The sequence below is a fragment of the Branchiostoma belcheri genome, unplaced genomic scaffold (assembly GCF_001625305.1).
Source record: "Branchiostoma belcheri isolate BF01 breed outbred unplaced genomic scaffold, Haploidv18h27 scaffold2, whole genome shotgun sequence".
NCBI lineage: Eukaryota > Metazoa > Chordata > Leptocardii > Amphioxiformes > Branchiostomatidae > Branchiostoma > Branchiostoma belcheri.
This window is the reverse complement of record NW_017803490.1, coordinates 683,547-709,096: the sequence shown is the minus strand read 5'-3', so window position 1 is coordinate 709,096 and position 25,550 is coordinate 683,547. Positions and strand designations below refer to the sequence as shown.

Sequence of the window (25,550 nt, the reverse complement as noted above, 5' to 3'; positions counted from 1 at the left end):
AGTCAGGCCCAAGGATGATTCGAAAAGCCCTTCGCTGTATTCTTTCCAGTTGACGTCTTTGGGACTGTGTAATGGCTGGTTGCCAAACTGGGACAGCGTACTCACAAGTGGGTCGGACAAAACTTGTATATATGGTGACAAGATCTTCTCTAGTAACTCCGAAAGATTTGAGTCTTCTCAAGAAGAAAAGCCTCTGGCTTCCTTTCTTGGCCATGTGGTCCACCTGGGTGTTTCATTTTAGGTCAGCTTGTATATGGAGCCCCAGGAGTTTAGCTACTTGAACTTGTACTAGGGGGTAGTTGTCAATTTTTAGTGAGGGTAGTGGTGGCACAGTTTTTGAGAAGTGCAGAAACATCACCTTGCATTTGCGAGGGTAGGTAGGTAGGTAGTTCGGTAGGTAGGTAGGTAGGTAGGTAGTTCGGTAGGTAGGTAGGTAGTTCGGTAGGTAGGTGGGCAAGGCGTGGGGAGGGCGCTGTTGACGCCTGCATGACCCTCAAAAGGTTAAAGGTCATGGGGCATAGAGAAGTCATAAAGAAGTGAAATTTTGTTTTGGGTGTAACGGTAACTATTGTTCTTTTGTTAGTATATTGATGACGAAATTGTTTACAAGGTAAGTGGGGATTAGAAAAGGATGAGAAGGAACCCTGTAAAAGGTAAAGCACACACAAAAAACATATTGTAAGTTACACTACAATGACTATGTACAACGCAAACCTGTCTATATTAGCAACCGCTAATTATGGCTTCACCACAAAGTGGTGAAGACATATTGTGTTCCCTCATGTTTCTTCTCCTTCTCCTTCTCCTCCTGCCATTTCTTTAAATGGATTCATCTCTGCCATTTTCAGGCCAAATAACACAAAATTTGGCATGAAGGTAGAGTGGGCAAATACCCTGACGCGTTTTTTTCATTTTTTTGAAAAATTGTTTCATTTGGGTTTTTTGGCCATTTTCAGGCAAAAAATATACATTTTGAGATCTGGTTCCCAGGTACTAAAACCAAATGACCTGAAATTTGGTATGGGGATACCTTGGACATATGTCTACAAAAAGTCATTCAAGCTTTTGACATACACCACTTTATAATTGGGAAAAATAAGGCTTTTTGGCTATTTTCGGACCAAAAATGTACATTTTTGGCTCCTGTGCCCTAATATTAAATCTGAATGACCTGAAATTCGGTATGGGGATACCTTGGACACATGTCCAAAGAATGCCATTCACGATTTTGACATATACCACTTTAAAATTGTGTAAAATAGGGCTTTTTTGCTATTTTCGGACCAAAAATGTACATTTTTGGCTCCTGTGCCCTAATATTAAATCCGAATGACCTGAAATTTGGTATGGGGATACCTTGGACACATGTCCAAAGAATGTCATTCTCGATTTTGACATACACCACTTTAAAGTTATGCAAAATAGGGCTTTTTGGCTATTTCCGGCATTGGAAGGTTCCATTGCTGCATGGGGGTGTAGACTATTGGCAGCCATCGTAGGATAGATCCATTTTCGATATGGGGGATGTGGTGAAGCCATCTGCTGCATTTGCTCTCAAGCAAATGTCGGCCTTTCTAGTTACTTTTGTATCTATTAACTGTATCCATTCATGTTGTTTTGTTGTGACCTGTACTTAGCCAAGTGTGGCAAAAATGTGCAATAAAGGTCTTCATTCATTCATTCATTCATTCATTCATTCATTCATTTTAAGCACCGCATGTGAAGCATTGACATGGAATTTCGTCTTACAGAACTGAATGATAACAAAATGATAACAATCCATTTTATTTGTCCTTGTTTTGTGGAGAAAAGAAATTACATATATGACATATTGAAACAAGAAGTTGTTAATTTATGGAATACTCCAATTGCAGTTGTAGGACTTTTCCAAGACTGCAGATGCAGAAGATTCAGATTTTATTAAATATTGACTGGCATGTCACATTTATTGATTAAGTGCATGAAATATGTCGAGTATTTACAACTTGCGCCCAGTTATTACAAATAGATAGCATAGAATCCTACATATATCTGCATCATCAGCGATAAAATACATCATAAAAACTTATCACATCAAGAATACAACAGCTAAACAATCTAAAATCAGTATTACCAGCACGTCGGCAGAACGTACTCCGCCTGCGCAGAACCCTGTATTTTCGCGTTTTTCGTTGGGTTTTTGGTCAACGTTGCATCAGAATTTTGCCTGTTGCAGAGGATATTCTTTCCGACATAACATTTGGAAACTACTGTCGAAATGCTAACCTTATATGAGCGAATACAACCTTATATGAGACATTCTGCCGAAATGCTATGTACAATACATTACGGGTTTCGCGCAGGTGCAGTACGTTCTGCCGACGTGCTAGTATTACTGGAGAAGAATAACATCATAAAACCACTATATATACAATGATCAGGTCTTAGACAATACAGAACACAGTAGAAGAGAAAGAGAGTTGCTTGTAAAATGACATCCTCTGACAGATGTGTTCTCCATGTTGCAGCATGTCCCTCCATCTGGGGAATGAGATATTTGACGTACACAAGACGTCTCTCCAGGGCGACCACAACCATCTCTTCATCAGACAGGGCACGGGATTGGTCGGACAGGCCGTCTTCAAAACTAAACTGTCCTTCAGGTACAGCCAATCAGAAGCTGCAAATAAGATGTTTATGCTTTGGATAGTGTCTCGTTTACCATTGAAAGTAAGGCCATACCAATTTAATTTGTTGGTTCTCAGACTTTTTCAGAAAAATATGAAGCGACAGGGTGAAAAAAAATTTAAGAAATAAAAACAGGTCTAGGCATCCTTATTTTTATAACCCCAAATGCAATAATAGGAGCCATGAAGTCAACACAAAAGGCTGGGTTGAAATATAAACAATGAATTTTGAACTTTTAATCAAACCACTGCATTGATAGATGGAAAAACTAACAATTAGGAACAACAACTGAAGGTACAAAAACTCTCTAAGTCTACATGTATACCTAACTGTTTCATATTAGAATGTATCAAAGGAAAAAATCAAGTGTCTTCAGCTATCAGAAATGCTTTGTATCGAAGAAGTAATCTAGAAGAAAAAAGAGATATGGATATCAAACTAGCTCTGAGTGTATGAAATAAAGACTAAGCTTTAACTTCCAACACTTAGATACAGAATTGGGACTTACCCAAATTTTCGGTTGACTCCATCAACCTTGTTCACAGAATGGACCCATCTACTCTTGGAACGTGACGGAAAAGACATTTGACCGTATGTAGCGGGTCATACGACAATTCTTGTAGTCTTAGTGTTGGAAGTTAAAGCTTAGTCTTTACCAGACTTGTACCATCACAGATGAAGTTTCATGCTTAGCTCTGACTGTGTTTGTCTCTGTTTCCAGACCACACTCGACCAACAGTGCGACCCACAGGAAGATGACCCTGTCTCTGGCAGACAGGTTCTCCAAGACACAGAAGATCCGAGTCATCCCTCTTGTAGGGACAGACCCAGAGTCTCAGAGAACCGAGATGATCAAGGTTTGGTTTGATTTGGTTTTCTTTTTAATGCCCACGATCATGATAATGATCATTCTGGCACACTCATTTTTACCTGTCAGTGAGTTAATTGAGGAAAGTTGTGTTAAGTGCCTTTCCCAAGGGCACTAGGTTGGTGACTTTGCAGGGTTTAAACCCGGGCTCTCTTGGTTCTGAGCCGAATGTTTTACCGTTGCACCACATGACCCCACAAGGTTGTCTTAGTGTATTTCAGTTTGCATGTGTACAGATGATGTATTTTCCTTTTTGATACCAAAAATGTGTAATCTGTATCTGTATTACACAGTAGCCTGGTTACCAAAGCTATTGTACAGGGCTCGAAATTATTAAAGGTGGTCCAATGGCCACTGACCACTAAAATTTAGGCTGGGACAACTAAAAAGACACTTTGGGACATTGTTGGGACAATAGAAAAGTAATCAGAATGTCAGCCCTTCTTTTGTTTATCAGGCACACGTCCCGGATTTTGGATTTGAAAAAGTCCCCCTTAATTTCCTGTCTACACTGCAATTACATGTATAGTGCACCTGGGAGTGAACATAAACAAAATAAAGTTGACTTCAAGTTGAAGTCATACAATACTTCCCGAAAAACAGGTTGGTACAGTTCATCCTCACTTTGGGACATTTAAAATTTATTTTTGGGACAGTGCTGGGACAATAGGAAGAAGAGTTTCGAGACCTGATTATAGCTCCCAAGTCCTACATCATCTCCGCAAATAGCTATTTGCAGAGATGATGTAGAACTCAGGAGCTAGTAGAACTCAGGACTTACAATAGGTTTGGTATTGGTAACCAGGCTAGTAACACACCAGCTTCACAGGCACGCGGTGTGGCGGCAGCTAGCTATATCACACCAAACGACCTGTTACTTCCAATGTTTGCACTTCTAACTGCAGGAGTTCATGATTCAAACTTCATTTATTATAAGTTAATGCAGGTTAGCTTTTTTCAGTACGCTAAACTGGATCCAGACACATTTTGCAACTGACTACAACATCTTTCCTGTGATACCACAAGAAATACAGTTACTCAAGCAACTGGATAGACTTTCAAAACGGTCCAATGTTTCAGGTAGCAACAGCTGTCTTTGTTCCACGTTTATTGTATTTTTACAATTTCAATTATAAATCAAATCAAATCTTTCCTGTGATGTTTAGAAAGAGGAGGAGAAACTGCGGGCCACAATGAGAAGAGAAGCTCAGCAGCGTAGGATGCGAGAGAAGGCGCACGCCCGCGGCCTGAGCGCCTCATACCTCGAACCCGACCGCTTTGACGAGATTATGGACGATGATGAAGAAGCCATCAGCTTGGCGGCCATCAAGGGCAACTACAAGAAACCTGGCAAAAAAGGTTGGAAGATTTGTATAGACAATGACTGGTTGCACAGGTTTACAACCTACTAGTATCTTATCTTCAGTGCATCAGTGCAACCAACTTGAAAATGGATTTAGATTTATGTGTACAGAAAATGGCTGGTTGCACAGCTGTACAACCATTCATTCTGTCCATTTATTCATTTTTTTATTCATTTATAAAGATTTACCACATTTGTGGAAGGACTGACATAACAGGTGACTATCACCTCTTCAAGATGTCAAACCTGAGACCAGACTGTAAGGTTTGAACCAGTCATACAGGGAAGGTCCCTACTCTTTTCGATAAATGTGTTGGGTTCTTTAAGTTTAACGTGCATTGGGTGTGGCTATCCCAAATACGGGACCTCCATTTAACATCCTATTTGAGGGATGACCCTATGCAGAGCTAGGTACTCATTAACACCTGAGTGAAGTGAGGAAAGTCGTGTAAAGTGCCTTTCCCAAGGTCAAAAGATTGGTGACATCAGGCAGGATTTGAGCCCTCAACCTCTTGGGTCTGGGCCGAACGCGCTACAGCTACGCCACATGACCCGTCATTCCTCCATTTATTCATTCTGTCATCCTCCATCCATTAGTTCATTCATTCACTTTATTGTTCATTTCTCCAGATTTCCGTCCTCCCATCTACTCCTCGGACAGTGAGGAGGAGGAGGAGGAGGAGAAGAAGGAAGAACGGCTGAACAAGGCCAAGGTCATCACGACCTTGGACAGCGACGAGGATGAGGTAAAACATTTCCCTCAACTTTCCTCTGTGACTTCTGATATTGGTTTCTCACATGAACTAGACAAGTACAGTCAAACCTGCCAAGGAGACCACCTGTCCATGGTGACCACTTTTTTCGGCCCCAAAAATTTTCTCCATTGACACAAGCATTAAGCAACCTGTCCAAGGTGACCACCTGGCCAAAGTGGCCGCGACCGCCCTGAGTTGGGTCCGCTAAAGGCCTGATACCTGCCCATGGTGACCACATCATTTTCAATCATGTTGATTATTGATGATAACTAATGAGAAATCATGGAGAAACCAGCCAGATTGGACCGGTTTGACTAGTTTATTTCAAGCATTGAGATCGAATTTCTGCTTCCAAAATAGTAACAATATCCATTTATTTGTTTTGGGAAGACACAGAAATTTGATGTTCCAATATAGTTTTTATCATTTGTTATATAGTTCTTTGTGTTCATGGTTGTCTTGTTTGTAACTACTCATTTTAGTGACATCATCATATTCTGTGCAACGAATTACAGACAAAAACTCAAGAGAATCTTTTCAAAGGATTCAACATTGACAAAGCAAATAATTCTTTGTACGCAGCAAGACAAACTAAAGAATCATTTTTATTCCTCAGGAGGGTTCAGAGAGCGGGAAAAGAAAGGCAGAAGAAGATGATGGCAACAAGAAGAAAAAAGCCCGCAAAATTATTGAAAGTGACGAAGAAGAAAGCGACTAGTTCTCTGAGCCTTTTGCTTATTCTGTACATACATGTAACTGGTATTGACAAAGTATAAGTTTGATATGACTCAATTGTAGTGCTGTGTACCAGTTTGCTGGACCGGTTCCTGACTAAAAATGTTTAGGTTCAAGTCCAAAAAAACTACCTTTTCCGGACTTACTACAAAAAAAAACCATGTCACATACCCCTTTTCTTTCCAAACCATCCAAAACCTTCCATAGAAATCGCAAAATCTTTGCTGCAAATTTGCAAAATGAAGAAAACATTGCCATCGGGCATCGTCAAGTGTCGGCCTCCATGTTATGTGGCCAAAGTTTTGCCCAAACAACATTGCAAGGTTGCAAACATGCAATTTTGTATATGCCATGGGTTTAGGTCCGGACTTACGAGTCTGGCACTGAACCTAAACCTCTGGACTTGAATCCGGACCTGAACCTAAATGTGGGTTTAGGTACACAGCACTACTCAATTGAATAGTGGCTGAAATATGTACAAAATATGATTAAGAAACACAGCAATGGAAAGAAACCTTGTGTTTTTGCTAGTTTGTACTGTTGTGAATCATGTAAAACTGAAATAAGCAGGAAATTTTGCCACTGTGCTTATGAGTAATACTAGTAACCATCCTGTTTGTTTGGTGCAAAGAGAGAGAAATGTAAATAAAGAACTTTGTAGTGCATTTCAGTGTGAATCTTTTCATCAATGTTTTACATTTGTTCTTTTTATAGAACAAATATAGAATATAGAACTGGCAGTCACAATTAACCGTAATTAATAAGAGAATGACAATGATGCGGCCAAGCATACAAGGTCACCTATACACACATAAGGAAATGTATTATAAATATATAATGTTTTCAATGTCACTACACAAATTATAATAACAGTCATACTGCGAATGGAGAAATATTGGCCCACAAAGAATGTAGATTTGATGCCTAAGGGCTAAAAGTTGCAGTTTACTTTTGCTTTCAGCCACACCAATTTGATTTGTTGGTTCTCGGATTTTTTTATAGAAAAATATGAAGCAACAGGGCGAAAAAAAATTAAATTAAAAGCAGGTCTAGGCATCCTATTATGGCTCAAAATGGTATGATAGGAGCCATGAAGTCAACACACCAGGCTGGTTCAAAATTTAAACAATGAATTTTTAACTTTTAATGATACCATTGCATTGAAAGATGGAATAACTAACAACTAGGATAAAAAGGACTGTTTTCAACTGTTCAGGGCAAAATATGAGCATTTTGCAGTTGATTATTTATTTTTATTGGCAAATCAGAAAAAAATGAAGTGGGCGAATCCATTAACCAAGAAATTAAATTGGTATGGCCTAAGGGCTAAAAGTAGTTTATTTTTGCTTGATCACCAGCCTATGCACATGCAAGTGTCCCTGAACCTACAGTTTATGTACTTAGTACATGACCGGATGTACCACAGTCAACAGTAAGCCTAATGCAGGTGTGCCCTGGTAGCTATTGAAAGCTCCTTGGTGTGACCTTAAGCTTCTTGTTAAATATTCATGAGCTCGTGATCATCCATGACGTCATTCCCAGGTAATGTTAGGGTACGGCATAGATACCACTGCAAATGAAGCTACCTATATTGTTGGCTGTGTTTGTAATGGATTATATCATATTAATCTTTACTAAAATTCTTAATACATGTATTCAAAAGCCTTGTTTGAGTGAGTAGACCCAAAAACATTTTATACATGTACACATGACATATATTACCATTTTTGAAATATTTTCTGTTAAAAGTACAATGAAGTTTTAAAAGCGAAATTCTATAAAATGGATGATGAAAAATTTTTTTAAAAAATATTTTATATATATTTTTTTTGCATATTGTATTAGTTCAAAAAGCGAAATGAAGTTTTAAAAACGAAATTTAAAAAAATGGATGATGAATTTTTTTAAATATTTTTTTTGCATATTGTATTTGTTAATTTCATTTTGATGTCATGTTATTTTATTCGTGATTTTCTTTTCGATTTTTCAATAACCGTAACAGTTTTTTTGCATAACCATAACAGGGGTTACGTCGGACGGTACCATAACAAAAAATTTACACTTCCACCCCCTCAATGCTGCTATAATTGACTAGTCCACTCTCTTTGAACTCTTCTAAACTTTCCTGGCCTTCCGTTGCCTTTTCGTACGTTGACATCTCTGTCTTGTTTCTGCTAATTAAATTTGTCAGGTAGTATAATTACTTTGACAAATTAAGATAGACTGAGGGCATATAACCCTGCCAAATAGCGTAGGGCCACAGCATGTAAATTTTATGGATGACATCCTCCACGCACTCCAAATCTAATGCGAGCGGGCGAGAAGAAACCAAGGCGGGCCGAAAAAAAAAGTTCCTACATTTTAAAATTTTGATTCAATCGTACAAATGGTTCTGATTCAGTGAGAACATCACACATACACAGCCACCATCACATATCATTGCATCAAAGTAAGAAACAGAACATTAAGCCTTTTCTTGTCTCCTCTCTTCATAGTTATCTGCCATCCACCTTCCGGCATGGCAACAGACATCTTTGCCCATTTTCGGCATGGTGACCACTGTCAGAAGGCAACAAAATTTCTTGTTTTTTTTTTTCAAAATCAGGCGAAAATTAATGCGCGCGCTGATGTCATCCTGATTACTTGCTGTGACTAAAGTACATAAACTGTAGGTTCAGGGACGACTCGCTGTGGCGTAATTACTATGAAGAAAAACAGATCTGGAAAACATTAGCCATTAATATTGTGGGTTGCTTAGAAGGGACAGTACTTAGTGCTATAACCTTTCAAGTATACGTAAATGATGATCTATTTTATTTTGTGTTGCCACTAGAAATTCTGGATCTTTTTTCTTTATTTCGAATCATTACATGTATCTGTTTGGATCCTTGTGTTTTATATGTCGCGTAGGTTTTTTAAACGCTACTCTGGGGTAGAATGAGATTGAACTTTCAATTTAACACAGTACTCGAAATGAACTGGCAAAGTACGATACTATGATACTAGGAGTTAAGAATCGCTTTAGTTAGCCGTGTTTAAGTATAAATATAACTTTTTGGCAAGTGGTTTGGCTGCTGTTTAACTTTACCATTAGCTAGTTTGTTGTTTTTTTAGCAAAATAGGATTTTTTTCTTGAGGGAAGAAGCTTCACATACTTTAATAAAGAAGATAATAAAGTAGAGGATCAAGATTGATTATTGGAAAGATTTTAATCAACCGGATCCAATACTAGTAGTTCAGGATTGAAAATAGTCTTTAAAAAAGCTAGAAATACATTGGAGTTAAAACACACGTTAATTTAACATTTGTACAATGCATGACTTGTCGTTGTCTTTCTTTGATACTAGTTTTGTCTATTTATTCACATATATTAATTGAGTATTGGGCAAAAAGTACAAGTTGCTTATATAACTCCTTCTACCCAAAAACGTACAACAAGTATAAAACGCATTGACAAGGTACATGCATAATTACAAGGTGGGTAAAACCAAGATAAATACAAACAAGACAAGTTGGTGATCTATCAATTACGAGAATCTACCCGTACAGTAATGCGTTCATTTTGGAGTTAAAACACGCGTTTATTTAACATTTGTACAATATCAATACATGGCTTGTTGTCTTTCTTTGATAATAGCTATCATATAAATGGTTCCCACAACGCAAAAAATAGGTAGATATATAAAGGAATGCTTTGTTATTAGAAAAAATACCGAAACTTGTGATTAGCCCACTCGATTGTAACACTAATTATCAAAGACTTGTGTTAGCCCTTATTGTTTGAGTAATTAAGATATGTTAGGTTTTATTCGACATTAGGTCTTATTCAACACATTTATTCTATTGTTTATCATTTTCTTTATGTAGTCTGCCATACATTGTACCATGTGTAATTGTCGTGCAATATCTTCTTCTATAAAACGCACCCTGCTATTAAATTCTGCACATAAATCTTGTATCTGTCTTGCTTGTTTGTTTTGCCCACACGTCCGTATCCTGTCTGCCTATTCTCACCTGCGGTGGTTAAGCCAGGTGTGTCAGCGGCTATACACGCTAGTGACGTCCGCATAGCGTTCCCGCCATACCCCCGGGCAATACAGCCGGGACGGTACGTTATACATCGCAGGGGGTGGGGGTCACGGTCACTGACCCCACAATCTTTGAGACAGCTCTAGTCTCTACCAGCCTCCATGGTCAGGTAGACTTTAGGCCACAGCAAGTAAATTTTATGGATGACATCAAATCTAATGCGAGCGGGCGAAAAGAAAACAAGACAGGCCGAAAAAAAAACAAGTTTCCTACATTAATATCTTAAAATGTTGACTCAAGCATTGTAGAAATGGTTTTGATTCAGTGGGAACATCACATATACACAGCCAGCATCACTGCATCAAAGTAAGAAACAAAACATTAAACCAGAGCCTTTTCTTGTCTCCTCTCTTCATAGTTATCTGCCATCCACCTTCCAGCATGGCAACAGACATCTTTGCCCATTTTCGGCATGATGACCACTGTCAGAAGGCAACAAAATTTCTTGTGTTTCCCCATATTAAAATCAGGCGAAAATTAATGCGCGCACTGATGTCATCCATAAAAATTACTTGCTGTGGCCTTACCATGCTCTCCATGCTGTCGGAAAAAAAAGTAGAAATTGGTCAAATACACCGAATAGTACACCAGATGTTGGAGAGTATAGTTGGCAACCGTAGGCACCATCTAGTCGACTCCTCTTGTATAATATTCAGTCTATTTGGCAAATTTTTGGCCAAACTTTTAAACTAGGTGACCAGTTACTGAGTATTGCAAGTACCTATAAAAGCCCACTCTGTGTATTTCTGTAAAAAAAGTATGACGACTGTGATTGAGCATTAAGAGCAATATAATAATTATTATATATAGGCCAAATGTAAGCACTTATAGATTAAGTAGACACTTTGGTAGATCTTTGGCCAAATTTGAATTATTTATGGGGTTATTGGGCAGCAAGGAGAAGGTTAAAATGGCTGAAGTGACTTCTAAGAATTGAGCCATTGGTGGGGTCAAGGTTCTGGGCCGTACCATCATAATATGGGGGTGTTAAGATTGTCTGCCTTCCCAACCAGGTTTTGTTTGCCGAGTTTGTAATCCGGATAAAGGCAATTGGAATTAGGCATGGAAGTCTGAAGACAGCTTACTTTTACCGGACTAAGTAAGCTTCGGTGCAGCTATTGCTGCAAGGCCGATTTGTTATTTGTTTATCAATAAACCATTTACTACTACTTACTTCAGTGATCCACTGTTGGTCATGCGTCTATGTGGAACAAGCAATGGACAAAAGCAAAAAAAAAAAAAATAGACAATTATACATATAACTGACACTAGTATTCTTAGCCTCCATGGCATGCCAAAACTGGAGGTTTTGGGCGTCTTCAGGGTCTTTGGGAGCTTTTTGTGTGCTATTTTCTGATTGCATATAGACAACATAGCCGGCCTGGTTGAATTATCTCCGTATTTAGAACTGGGCTAATCAGAAAACAGCCGAAGACCACCAACTCCCCAGTCCTATAAGCCTGCTACAGAGGCTACGTATTCTGACCTTCCCACACAGACCAGGACACAGACTATGATCATAGCTGCAGCCATCTGTCTTTATTGTTGCCGCACTGCTTCTATAAAGTCAGTGCGCTTCTGTTTCCCAACTATTTCACCAACCGATTACTTTTATTAATTCTTCGGAAACAACGAAAACCACGTTCTACAAACACGGCTGAAACAGACACATTGTTAGCTCGCTCGACCAATCAAATCCTGCGTAACAAATGACCCCAATAAAATGTCGCAAAAGTAGGGCAAAATTCACCTTTTCTACCACCAGTCCCTTTGAGAGCCCTCCTGTAATTGGTTGAAGTATTTATTTTCGTACCCCTTTCTCCCGGTCCAGGCTAGCCTTAAAAGAAGTGCAAACAAAAATATTGGGTTACCGGCGTTTGTTGACTTGTTTACCGATGACGTCATCCAGGTAACTTCAGACAGGAATGTCTTGTTAAGTCTTTACCTGAACAAACAGAGGTTAGCTTGGAATTTTTGTCCGCATTCCTTTCTAATTTACCTCAAAATTTGGTTTTGGGATCTTCCGTTTGTGAGCTTGGAGTTGTCTTGTGAAGACTACACCCCCACCCCTGACTAAAAACGTACCTCCCCTAATCACCGGTGTCGCATGGCACGTATAGCTAGGCTCGCCACACGAATCATGTAACTTAATGCTCGTTTCGCGTATTTTTCCCGCATCACAGACAACTCGAGTCAACTCTACTACACGCGAAGACAACCCAACTACTTTCTGGAACGAAACTTGGAGGAATTTCTAGCCTGGGACGAAGGAAAAGAGGTGAGATCTTGAAATCGTCTGTTCGACTAAGTGTGGCGAACGCGGAAGTCGTCAGGGCACCTGGCGTACGTAGCACACCTTTTCTGTGTCACTGTTTGCATATTTCTACTCAACTGAGACCACCTTGCGCTAGGTCACACCGTTCTTAGACAACGCCGAGCCATTTTTAAGACTCCTTAGCTCTTTCAGGTCGCAACTTGAGGCAGTAAAGACACCGAAAGTGTGAACTAGAAGACATGAACACCTGGAATTCAGGTAGCAATGGCGGAGATGAGTCACTACAGGTGTGCATGAACCTACAGCACATTCGTTCAGACAATTTGACCCTCCCCTTTCAAAATACTTACTATACGGGCATATATTCGTCGATTTTGTGTACCGAGCCTCGAAGGAAGTTAGTTTTCTCCAGATATGCGACAAAAAGGACGGTTTTGCGTACTAAAAAACTGTCGTGGTCTAAGCTATAATATGGGTCGTTGATGTAGATGTCATTATATCTGACGTATACCGGATGCTTGGGCCATTATTTACTGCGTACTTAATCTTAGATCTACTGTTTCTACCAAGAATTGCTAATCTCCATTGATCCCTAAAGATAACACTGATCGTATCGAAGCTTAGAATTTAGTAGTTTGGTGGAAAGATCGCGACAGTGGGGAAAGTTTGGCCTTTAGAAACTTGAGTGCCCCCCCCCCCCCAAAAAATATATACTGAAAGCGGATGTGTACATAGTATTCTAGTTCACGTTTACGTGTACAGTTCTAGAAACTACTGTTTCAAATGAGAATAGGCCTGTTTTTTCTTTGATTTCTATCTTTGTGGTGAGTCACGTGTGTTCTTCGTTTTCTGTGTGTGCCTCGTGTGCCCCCCTGCCACATATTTCCGACATACTTGTAGTAGGCGGACCTGCGCCCATTATATATTGTCTGCCCCTAGGGCTAAAAGTCGGATTTTTGCGCGCTCAGAGTAATGTATAGTAAGTCTGTTTTGCTAGAGGCGTCGCTATAATAGAATATAATCTATTCTGGGATCAGTTGCAACATAATTCAAAGTTCCCGACCATTCTTTACATACAGTTTGGGCCTCCAGTAATTTTTAATAATTTAAAACACAGAACTACCAAACTTCAATGCTAGACCGATAGTAGACAAGTGTAAACAAGTGTTAACGCTTCAAATTCTGTATAAAAGGCAGTAAAATACATTTACTGAGGTAAAATCGTTGCAAGAATATAACTAAAAGAGTACTAGTACTATACAAAACTAGGTCAACCATACATGCTTACATTGTATGATTTGTAACTTGAGTATCGAACGACAAGTTAAGAAAAAAGGCACTACAACTTGTGCTATTTTTGTCACAGACTACGTGCAATTTTTTTTCTGTCAGCAAATATTCTAGCCTTGGGAGCACGTTCAGGTTAAGGCTTTACAAACTTTGTGTTGACACAGAAAAATACGAACAGGTGCATGCACACACAGTTGAACGGTAGAGTACAGGGTCGTACAGAGTCAACTTGCAGACGATGTTTTGTTCGTAACCTTTTTGGCGGGAACTAGTTGCCAATCATTAAAGCTCTTACAATGGTGTTTTCAATGTTAAGTACGTGCTCGAACGTCGAACCGAATGCCTCGGTTCAGGCTTTTGTGGAGTCGTTGTTTTGGGTATTGTGGGAAAGAACAATGTCACAAAAATAGCTGAAAAGCTAAATACTGTATTCAGATGTATGCATTGTATTTGAGCCACGAGTATCATACAAGTACTGGCATTGAAAATATGTCATATCACATGCAACAACCACCTGTTTGGCTGCATAGCTATATTTTCAAAGCATTCAACTCAGAGACAAAGAAATTTGCATCAAAAGCCTCTATTTTCTGTATACAAAGTGTATTTCGCTGCAGACGATAACCTAATATATTATTAATGATTATAATTACTGAGTAATAACGTTTTGTATTTGATGAGTAAAAACATCGAAAACAACTAGTTTTATCCCGTTTTTTCCCGTTTTTATGTGCATGGTTTTTGTGCATAGCCGCTAATGTCTTTTTACAAATTGTGGTGAATTCGAGATAGTTGTTTTTCTTGTCGAACGGCTTGTGGCAACAACGAAAGTTTGACCTCTGACCTGTATATCAATGGAGACCTCCCCTACTGTTACGTTTTTGTAAGGACTGTACCAAAACTAGGCGGGAGGGACCCGAAAAAAAAACTGCATATAATCTTTGTTTCTTTTCTTAAAGGTAATGAGAAAGAATTTCAGGCGAATTTACCCAAAAGTGGCATCTATGGCTATCTATATCTAAAAGGGAATCAGAAAATTGTGCTATCCACCCCTATCCACCTTGCTAAGTGGAATGATCCAATATGCAAGCAAATACAGGTGTCAATATCTACACAGTTCTAGTTTCGACTACTAGTAATTGTTGTTAAGAAAAAGCGATGAGAATGTACATGTAAGAATAAAGGGAAAGTTCGTTTTCTATTGGTATGGTGCTAGCTGCTTCTACAATAGGTTACGAAAGTTAAAAAAACGACTTAAATCTGGAAGAATTCGGCTGTTATTTTGCAACGAACATACAACAAAATGAGGTAATGTCAAAGGCCATTGCGCATGAGCTATTTTAACCAATCGCTGACCTCCATATATTACATGCTCAAACATACTCACCAAATATGGTCTTTCCTTGGTCGACATTTACAACTATACAATGTTTACCTTCCCGATTCACTGGTTTTTATTACCTATATGCACAAAACAACGGAAACAGGATATGGTATCATATAGTATGATATAATATTCTGTGTATGCGTCTGTAACCTGTACGAAATGTTAGCAGTTATTAAATATTGATATCAGCGTTGTCTTCCTTATCTATAATTTAAAGGTTTCTGGCAGACAGACTCATAAGTGTTTTCTTAGAATTGTCTGTAGACCCTTTCATCAAGTTAATCACAATTTTTAGATAGTCTCTATCAGGCTCTTTGGGCTGTTCTAAAAATAGTACAATTTTTTTTTTTATTCCAGCATTTCATGACTAGACATGGTGACGGCACATTCAAGTTATATCAACTTTTTTTATGCCGCCGCCATCGCAGATAGAGGAGAAATACGGAACTAGACAATACTCATTTTCACTGAGTTAAGTGAGGAAAGTCGTGTTAAGTGCCTTTCCCGGGGGCACAAGATCGGTGGCATGTCAGGACTCGAACCCGGGACCTCTTGGTTCCGAGTCGAGCTACGCCAGACGACCCCACCGATTATACAATATGGCAAATAGTATACGATGAAGGATTCGTTTAATTTCATTTTAAAAGAAATTCATGTGTTTACATTTATTTACCTTTTCAGATCTGCCGTATCCATAAAAAGATACAAGTTAATGCTTCGCAGTGTTACTTTGTGTTTTGTATATTCAGATGTTTTGAAATGTTACTCAAAGGGCCCTGGGCTGATTTTTAGTGTACCAGTCAGAAAATAAAGGACTCATCTTGGGGCTTGTTTCTGCAGTTTTAAATGCACAAAGTATGAAATACTGATTAATGTTAATGTGAAGCAGTATGTGTCAATATCATAAAGATCGTCTAGATCTTATTCAGAATATTTCCAGTTTTGCTGCATCGAAATAGCAACTTACTTGCAATTGATCCAGAACATAAATAATGTTTCCGTGCATGCTAGAAAGACGGTAAGGCGTCTTTTGTACGGAAAAGGTCAATGTTTTCTGAGACTATTCAGGCGTCAACATTTCCTATAAGAACGACATTCTTTAGATGCTCTCAGTGTCAGCGAAAGATCCTTGCATGCCCTGAAGATCCACGCTGTATAATATCGCTCAAATAACAGGGACAAAGTCTTTGAAGCACATCTGAAACTTAACAGCAGACCACTGAAAATTTAGAAGAAAAATCCAGAAATAGACACATAAAGACCCAACACAGTCTCTGTCCATTCTCATAGTGTATTCACATCCAGACTCTCACTCCAGAGAGATCCCCAGGGGGACCACCGCGCATGTGCATAAGAGCTATGACGGGAAGACCATAGCTCTAACAGTTTAACCTTTGTGTTTTAGTAGAATCTGTATCTGTATCAGTATAGCCGGTATAACCGCCATTCGGCGTAACACACCAGCTTCACAGGCACTCGGCGCGGCGGTAGCTGGCTATATTACACCGATCGGCTTGTTACACCCAATCTTTGCTCATTTAATTGCAGGTGTTGTTTAAAACTTTCTAGTGATGATGCCCCTACTGTGCTTGGTGGCAACGAGTTCCAGTCTACGATAGTTCTGGGGAAATACGAGTTCTTGAACACCTCAATTCGTGGTTGATAACTCTGATATTTGAAGGCATGACATGAGAATGATCTCTAATTCCCCAGGTATATTTGTGTGTGTACGTCACAGCCGACATTTTGTGTTGACCCCCACCCCCCCTCACACACACACACATAACATGACTAGGGTCATGTGCCGTGTCCTGTTGAAAACTGTACGTTGAATGCTTCGCACAATATCATCTACCCACATGGTTTTATAGCTAATATGCCCAGTAGTGTGAGAATTGATACTGCGTTTCTTCATTTTCTTGTCGCGGTTTCCTTGTGTTTTAAAAGGAATGTCTACCGACGTGGACATAAATGCTATGCACAGTTCCTGTTCAAATGTGCGTCTGCCACGTGTTCAAGTCCCCAGTAGCCAGCTGCCAGTAGCGAAATATTGCTATTTTACACACTCAGATTTTGAAGTTGAATCAATAATAGTAATGACTAGGTATATTTAGCCTCCACCAGGCCTTTCTACGGGAATACGGGTCGTAGAATTCGACAAAAAGAGTAAAATTGGCCAAGGGAGTCCGGCCGCGGGGAGGCAGTTTCTTTTTCTCCGCGGCCAATCAAACCTACAAGGCGGCCAAACTCCCCTGGCAAATATTCTCCTATATATAGCCAGCGTAGTTAGTCTGGTAGAGACTAAGGCCGTGTTTATGTGAAGTCACCCAAAGGCGCTTTACATGTGGTTTACCCCGAAGCCGGTTTCAAGTGGCTCTATCTGAACGGTCCAAATCACGTTGAAAGCGCCTTGATCCCAAGCCACTTTTAGAGGTGGTTTCGAATCGGTCTGAACGCAATGTGATTTCAATGTAACTTCGCCTGGTCATGGATTACGGGGTGATATTTCATGCAATACCAACTTTGACGTGGCAGCAACTTAAAGAGCAGTAATGGTCAAATAATGTGTCCGTTCTAGGGCGAGCTTCACCGCCTCTGGCGGGACCGTCACGTCGGCATTCGGCCGAGATACGCTGGGAGGGGGGCACCAGCAAGCAGGTCGTTGACCTCTGACATTAATAACACGCTACCTTGCGTGTTTTCATCAAACAACAATAAATGTAGCTCAGGCGAATTGTGATGTTTTCAAAGGAATGTGTGGCATGTGGACCAGATGTGAGGAATGCGCACGTGAGTTACCCGAATCGCGGTTTGGGTGACTTCACATAAACACGGCCTAAGGTATCTTTGTCATTCTGTGTTTGACCTCATCTGACGTGAAATCCCGTGCAACAATTCCAACAATAAACACACGCACTGTAACCATACGTCGTCTTTACTCAGTAAATTGACAGTAAATTATACTGAAGACACATCGCATAAATCGTTAGTCTTTTCAAAACGAAATCATCCTTAAAGATTCCGTCTGAATGAAAATATACGGAACCCAAAATATGTTGTTGATTTTGGTTTACCGTTTTTAATTTTATGTTTTGATTTTAATATCTTAATTATTTTCCATAACAATGCTTTAATATCATCGTTTTAAAATTATGAAATGTCGACCATGACAATTCATGTTACATATGTAAAACAGCAAATATAACATAAATTGCGTGCACCAAAAACAACGTACTTATATCCTATATATTGTTGATATTGGCTTAACGTTTTTAATTTTTAATATTTTCATATCTTCAATATTTTCCATAACAATGCTTTAATATATTCGTTTTAAAATTATGAAACGTTGAACATGACAATTCATGTTACATGTGTAAAACAGCAATTATAACATACATTGCGTGCATCAATATGAACGTACTTATATCCGATATATTGTTGATTTTGCCTTACCGTTTTTAATTTTACCGTTTTTTAATATTGTCATATCTTAAATATTTTCCATAACAATGCTTTAATATCTTCTTTATGAAATTATGAAATATCGACCATGACAATTCATGTTACATGTGTAAAACAGCAAATGACATACATTGCGTGCATCAAAAACAAAATTTAACGTACTGATACATATTCCAGCATGTCACAAAAATGCTACAAGTTCTAAAAATATTAAAACATAAGGTTTTCAGAATCTTTGTTGCCCGCTGAAGGGAAAATATTTACTCAACAGTTTGCCCAGGGGTCCGTATCAGACGATAAATTGGACTTTGATTAGCTGAGAGAAAGTATCAGACGACAGTCGCTACAGGGTCGCCTAGCAACGTGTGAATGGACACGTGATCGTCTACCTGCAGATAAACAAAAGGCATAGAAGCTTATCTTGTACCGGATGAGTATAATGGTGGTAATTTCGAGATCCGTACGAAAGTGAAAGAAAGTGATCTCGAACCAGTTTCCACTGGTCGTGACAGAGAAGACAGATGCTATGTACAGTATTTATAGGTTCATTGTACCGGGGAAATTCCCCTAGCTCTTTTCGACAAGCACAATGAACAGTGGACCACGGCTTAACGTCCCGTCCTAAGGACTGCTACCCTAAACAGTAGCGTACATGTCGGGTGAGCGACAACAGCCGGGATTCAAACTCCCAACCTCTTAGTCCAGAGGCAGGATCGCTAACCACTGGACTAGGCACGCTACTGAATGCGTATATTGAATGATCTTGTTTTTGCAAACGTATACGTCGGCTAGGAAATGGCCTCAGATTTCCCGGTTATAATTTATCAAACAAACAAAAAACGTAACGTTAAGTTGTTTATTATTATATTCTGTCCTTTATATTTTGGTTTGCTTGAAATTAATAAAAACTTCTTCATCAAATTAAATAAATGAGTGCATTATGGTTGGGGTTGTGTGGCGTAGCGGTAGCGTGTTCGGCTCGGAGCCAAGAGGTTCCGGGCTCGAACCCTACCTTGTCACTGATCTTGTGCCCTTGGCAAAGGCACTTAACAGGACCTTTCTAACTTCACTCAGATGAAAATGAGCATGCCAGAATGATCAATACATGTATCATGATCGTGGGCTTAAAGAGAAAACCAAAACCATCATCGCTTCAAAATATGTTATTTGGTATGTCAAAAGCTACATGTGTACATTGTCATGTTATTGTCGTCATCACAAACAATATTTTTTTCATATTCTAGACGATGTTCAGGGGTGTTCTCCTGACGTTGATGACGTCAGCATTCCTTGCCGTCGTGGCAAATGACGTCACATCGTTCAATCCCAAACTCAACCCGGACGCCGACCACGTCTGTAGGCGGCAAATTTGGTATGTTTTTTCTTTTCTTTTTTTTGAAAGGTGCATTGAAAATATAATTATCTCAATTGTGAATTATGTAAAGTATACCAAATATACGTTTGTAGCCAATAGCTCTAGGTTGTGCGTTTAGTTGCTGCTTAAATTCGCATAATTTACCCGAAGGGAAGCATATTTTTTTTGCTCTTTCTTCTTCTTCTCCAAACAAGTAAGGTCAATGACCTGAACCAAAAGTCTGTTACCATGGTAACTAGTGTTAGGTTACATCATGTTGCAATTTTATAGCGGGAGGGATTTAGACTCCAGTCACCGAATGTGTTTGAGTAAGAATTAACAGAGCAGACCATTAATAATTTGCGAAGGTAAACATTATGCATTTGATTTGCAAATGTTACCTTTCTAGTTATAATCTTTATCAAATCTGTAACATTGCGGGTACATCAAAAATAGCAAAAGTAATCTACCTACTAACAAAAAATCTGTGAAAGTTTTAAAACTTCTCGTGTGAAGTGCTCAATCTAAACTATACGCCATAGATTCAGAGAATACGAACAATGAGGAAAACGTGTCTTTTTTTTACGTATATCAGCGTTACAATATATATCCTTAAACAATAAACTACATTTGGCCATTAATTCCTTATATGGTTTTGCAGGGATGTCTCGCCGCAGCTGATTGGTACACGTGAGCCCTACGTCACCATCACGGACGGGAATTGTGGGATACCCGCTTTCTGTCCACCAATCATAACGTTAGTATAAAGAGTTTGAAAAGTTCGAACCTTTTAATATTGCATTTGTACAGTGTCTGTATACAAAATGTCGTATTTAATAAGATGATAATTTCTTTGTTGTAATTCACCTTAAACTAAAGAACACATCTTAGAGAACACATGTTAGAGAATAGTTAACCTTTATTGTTACATCATACATACATGTATACTCTGTACGTAAGATGACGTTATCCACACATGTATTTAGCTTTGTTAGATCTTTAGTTAAGTTGTAGAAGACCATACAAAAGTCTCTGTACTTTTTTGTTGTGTCAATAAAGAATCTTTAATCTTTTATATCTTTGCAGCACTACATATATACGAGTGTACAGGACGGTCCAAAGACCACAGTTGAAAATGGAGACGTTTTGCTGTGAAGGGTACAAGCAAGTGGACGACCACTGTGAACGTAAGAGCTTAGGGTTATTCCATTTCTAAAGTCCAGGGGGGTGCCATGCATAAACATAAATATTTTCGTGCATATCTTTCTTTCGTTTTATACAATAAACCAATTAACTATTGTTAAAGAGTGAATAAATTATCGAACAGAAATGAACTGTAGTTTTCAAACAATTTTTAAAAAAGTTAGAAACTTTTTGACCGTCTCTTTATCAAGAATCGAACAATCCACCGCATATTCACGAGTTTCCCATTCCCAGAATGCATTGCAAAAACAGGGGTCTAAACCTCATTTGCATAGGACAGGAAGGCATCGGAATGATCCTGGTGACGTTAAACAGCTTGTTTTTCAGTGTTTGACGCGTTGGGGCATTTTTATGCTCAACATTAATTACATTACTATGGGTCGAATTAAAGTACTTTTACTATTACGATGCCTTCCTGTCCTATGCAAATGAGGTTTAGACCCCTGTTTTCGTAATGCATGCTGGGGATGGGAAACTCGTGAATGACGTCGTAGAACATGTGATTCGGTAGGCAGTGGAGTGAAAAAGGTTTGGTTTTCCCGTTTCTATCGTTTGGATAAACGATAAGACGATCTAGTCTTGTTGTTTCTACATTACTCTCATCTTTTTTTTACACCCACAGCTATTTGCTACCCACGCTGTAACGAACCAGACACATGCAAGTCGACCCAGACGTGTTGTAGTGATACCGACCCACCCAGCGACCAGTGTGCTAACATCAACATAAGTAAGTCAACTTTTGTAGCTTCATTCCGTTATTTGTAAGACTCAGAGAACCGGCAGCACTATCAATTTTATCAATAAGTGGTAACAATTATTGGTGAACGAAGGAAGACGAAGAAAATTGGCCGTTTGTACATTTATTTTCCCGAATAAGCTGGCACATAGTTTTAACTGCACCTATATACGAGGTCAAAGGTGAATACCCCCCTGTAACTTGTGTGTAAGAGGGTCTGCATGGGGTTGTCCAGGCATTGCAGAACGGTATTAAAATTCAGGCATGTCGGTAATGCTTCAATGGTAGATTAAGTTGTTTTGAACATGCAGTAACAGTATCTTTTACCTTCAAATTCATTAACATTGCATTTTTGTTTAGCACGTTTTGTTTCTACATGTTTTTCATACTTAAGGCACACCAATTTAATTTGTTGGTTCTCGGATTTCCCTCTTCATATTTTTCTGATTTGCAAAAAAAAAAAAGATTCTGGTACTGAATAAACTAAAAAATGCTCTTATTTTGCCCCCCCCCCCCCGAACAGTTGAGAAAAGTTCTTTTCTTCCTAGCAAGGAGGTTAAATGTATTTAACCTCCTTGTTCCTAGTAAATCTTTCAGTTTTTCCATCTATCATGCTTGAAAGTTCAAAATTCATTGTTTAATTATTAACCCAGTCTTTTGTTTTGACTTGATGGCTCCTAGACCTGTTTTTATTTTTATTTTTTCGCCCAGTCGCTTCATATTTTTAATGGAAAAATCTGAGAAACAACAAATTGAATTGTTATGGCCTTAACAACAAGATTTTGTTTTGTTTAGACACAACCTGTTACCATGGTGGAACATGGAATGTGGGACACAAAGCCTGCCACTGTACAGAAGGTTATAATTACGTGGGCATCAGGTGAGAATACATTTTGAAACAAGTAAAATCTGAGATTTTCTACCTCCGGGCTTTTTATTGTATATTTTTACATGTTGTTTACAACAACAATTGTTGCGCGGGGTCACTTTCGTGGACGAGACCGCCAATACCTAATACACGCCAAAGGTCAATGGTCGCGACCACTTTCATGCTCAAAGGGGAGTTCTGGGGCCACCAATAGGCACCATTTTCACGCCTGAAAACACATATGCAATAAAGACAAAAGGACGTGCATTATCTGCAGCCCAATAGCAAAACATATACTGAGTCTCAAAAGAATCCGTCCACCCAAACAAGAGAAACGGCTACGAACATGAAAATCTAAATCTCTCACAAAACCCTTCCGCGGAAGGATGTCTCCTCCCCCGGGGATTGCTCCTCATGTCTAAGATTATAACACTTGAAACATTTTGCATATGTAACTTTTATTACATTATTTTACAATGTAATGGCTTTTTGTATCGGGAAGTTTCCTTGAAATAAAAGAAATGTATTGAGAATTAATTTCTTGTTTCATTTATTATCGTAAATTTTGCTCTCATAAGTCTTTACATATTCCATTGTGTCTTAAAGTAAATACCAGGTAAGTATAAATACACATGCAAACAGACAAATACACCAAGAATAAAAACTCCATACATATGATATACTGTAATTCACTTTATGTTCACGGCAGCAAAATTTCACGGTCTGAGAAAAATGGACATATTCACGTAACTATATGTTCACGGTGGCGACAGTTGTAGGAAAAAGAAAGTCCGGGAATTATTTGTTAACTGTATTGATAAGTTCACTGTGCAGAAGCAACAGTGAAAACAGTGAACTTATCAGTACAGTGAACAAATCAGGAATTACAGTATCATTGTGATAATAAGATCTATACCTCTGATTTCTGTATCTGTATTCTGTATAGGCGGTATAACTGCCTTTCAACGTAACACACCAGCTTCGCACGCGGCGCGGCGGCAGCTGGCTACATTACACCGATCAATTTGTTACACCTAACCCTTCAACATCTAACTCTAAACATTGTTTAAAGCTATCTAATGATAATGCCCTTACCGTACTTGGTGACAGTGAGTCAAGTCCACTCTGCAATAGTTCTAGGAAAGAATGAATTCTTGAACACCTCAATCCTTGGTTGATAACTCTGGTTCTTGAAGGCATGGAATTTCTTCTGGGCTGGTATTAGGTACTTAGTAGTTGGGACGTCCACCAGTTTATTAGTCATTTTGTACATCATGCATGTTTTGTGTTTCAGATGTGAGAATGAGTGTGAGATTGGTAAGTACGGAGGGGGATGTCTACAGACATGTGCATGCCAAGAGGGTAGTGACTGTTTGCATACAAACGGAATGTGTAGGTGAGTACCTGTCCTCAGGTCCCTTCTCTTAACTTCCAGGACTAGAAATTAAGGATGTCCTGATGGCCACTGACCCCTAGGCCGGGACAACTAGAAAGTCACTTTGGGACATTTCTAGGACAGTAGAAATATAACATCATAATGTCAGCACTTCTTTCGTTGATCAGGCACACATCCCAGCTTTTGGCTCCAGAAAAGCCCCAAATTTGAGTACTCTATAATTATAGTGAACCTTGGAGTGAACATAAGCAAAATAATATTGACTTCAAGTTGAAATCATCATAGAATACTTCCAAAAATTTAAAAAAAAACAGGTTGGGACTGTTCATCCTCACTTCGGGACAATTGAAATTTATTTTCTGGACAGTGAGGGGACAGTAGGAAGAAAAGTTAATTTTTTTTAAGGCCTGACTTCATGGCAGCCCCTCATTCTAATTTTGCAAATTCTATTTGGGATTGTCAGGTACCATGCCTGTACAATAGTTTCTTTATATAAATCCTACGCCATCAAACTTTATCTTACCATTATACTCAACTCTGTAATAATGTAAAAGACCGACATTCGACAGTAGGGAGTTTTTAGAGTTTGTGTTTCATCACTCTTTATATAACATTACTGTAATTGCCATGAAACTGGCAGCAGAGTTATAAAGAGACAGCTTCACATCTCATTCACAGTTGTAACATATTAAAGTGCTTTTCATATTATGATGATAAGGTGAAGTAAAATGTTATAATACTGAAAGGACCAAAATGTTGTTATCCATATCTTGCCTTCATCTTGAAAACTTACTTCCTTCCGACCCACTCAACGTAAACGACGCCACATTATGTACTTTACTTCTTACAGGTAGCCCCAGCCTCCCTTACCCTACCAACTGCCGTATCTTTGATATTGTGTTTAACTATATCCACCACTCTGGAAGATTTGACCAATCTCAATAATGTCATGCTAGGTATTGGTGCGCCAGCCACTTTCATTTTATGTTAATGCTATACTTTATGTCATCTTTATGTTTACATTTGTATTATGTTTTATGAGCAGCGGATTTACATAAGCACAACAAGTGCTTCCTATCCAATGCTCAAAAATCCATGT

At 38.9% G+C, this 25,550-nt stretch overlaps 2 protein-coding genes across 2 annotated transcripts in view; both read left to right on the top strand.

Moving 5' to 3' along the window:
- Positions 1 to 6,536, top strand: part of LOC109468716 (RNA polymerase-associated protein LEO1-like) — a 14,169-nt gene extending 7,633 nt beyond the window's left edge. Inside the window, exons 9-13 of the mRNA XM_019767033.1 lie at positions 2,508 to 2,642; positions 3,389 to 3,524; positions 4,702 to 4,894; positions 5,529 to 5,644; positions 6,270 to 6,536. Of these exons, the coding sequence (XP_019622592.1) occupies positions 2,508 to 2,642; positions 3,389 to 3,524; positions 4,702 to 4,894; positions 5,529 to 5,644; positions 6,270 to 6,371 (682 nt within the window). The 3' untranslated portion in view covers positions 6,372 to 6,536. The remainder of the gene's footprint in view (positions 1 to 2,507; positions 2,643 to 3,388; positions 3,525 to 4,701; positions 4,895 to 5,528; positions 5,645 to 6,269) is intronic.
- Positions 6,537 to 12,553: 6,017 nt separating this feature from the next.
- LOC109468746 (multiple epidermal growth factor-like domains protein 10) lies at positions 12,554 to 24,485 on the top strand. Its single transcript, XM_019767073.1, has 7 exons — positions 12,554 to 12,755; positions 20,139 to 20,266; positions 20,910 to 21,005; positions 21,335 to 21,435; positions 22,074 to 22,178; positions 22,983 to 23,067; positions 24,350 to 24,485. The coding sequence occupies exons 2-7, from the start codon at positions 20,142 to 20,144 to the stop codon at positions 24,453 to 24,455; spliced, it is 618 nt and encodes a 205-aa protein (XP_019622632.1). The 5' UTR covers positions 12,554 to 12,755; positions 20,139 to 20,141; the 3' UTR covers positions 24,456 to 24,485.
- Positions 24,486 to 25,550: the final 1,065 nt, after the last annotated feature.

Excerpts from the sequence above, each read along its gene's own strand:
- LOC109468746 (XM_019767073.1), top strand. The coding sequence starts at position 20,142 with ATGTTCAGGGGTGTTCTCCTGACGTTGATGACGTCAGCATTCCTTGCC. Across the intron at positions 21,436-22,073 it reads AGTGGACGACCACTGTGAAC|CTATTTGCTACCCACGCTGT; the intron begins GTAAGAGCTTAG and ends TTACACCCACAG. Across the intron at positions 23,068-24,349 it reads TATAATTACGTGGGCATCAG|ATGTGAGAATGAGTGTGAGA; the intron begins GTGAGAATACAT and ends TTTGTGTTTCAG.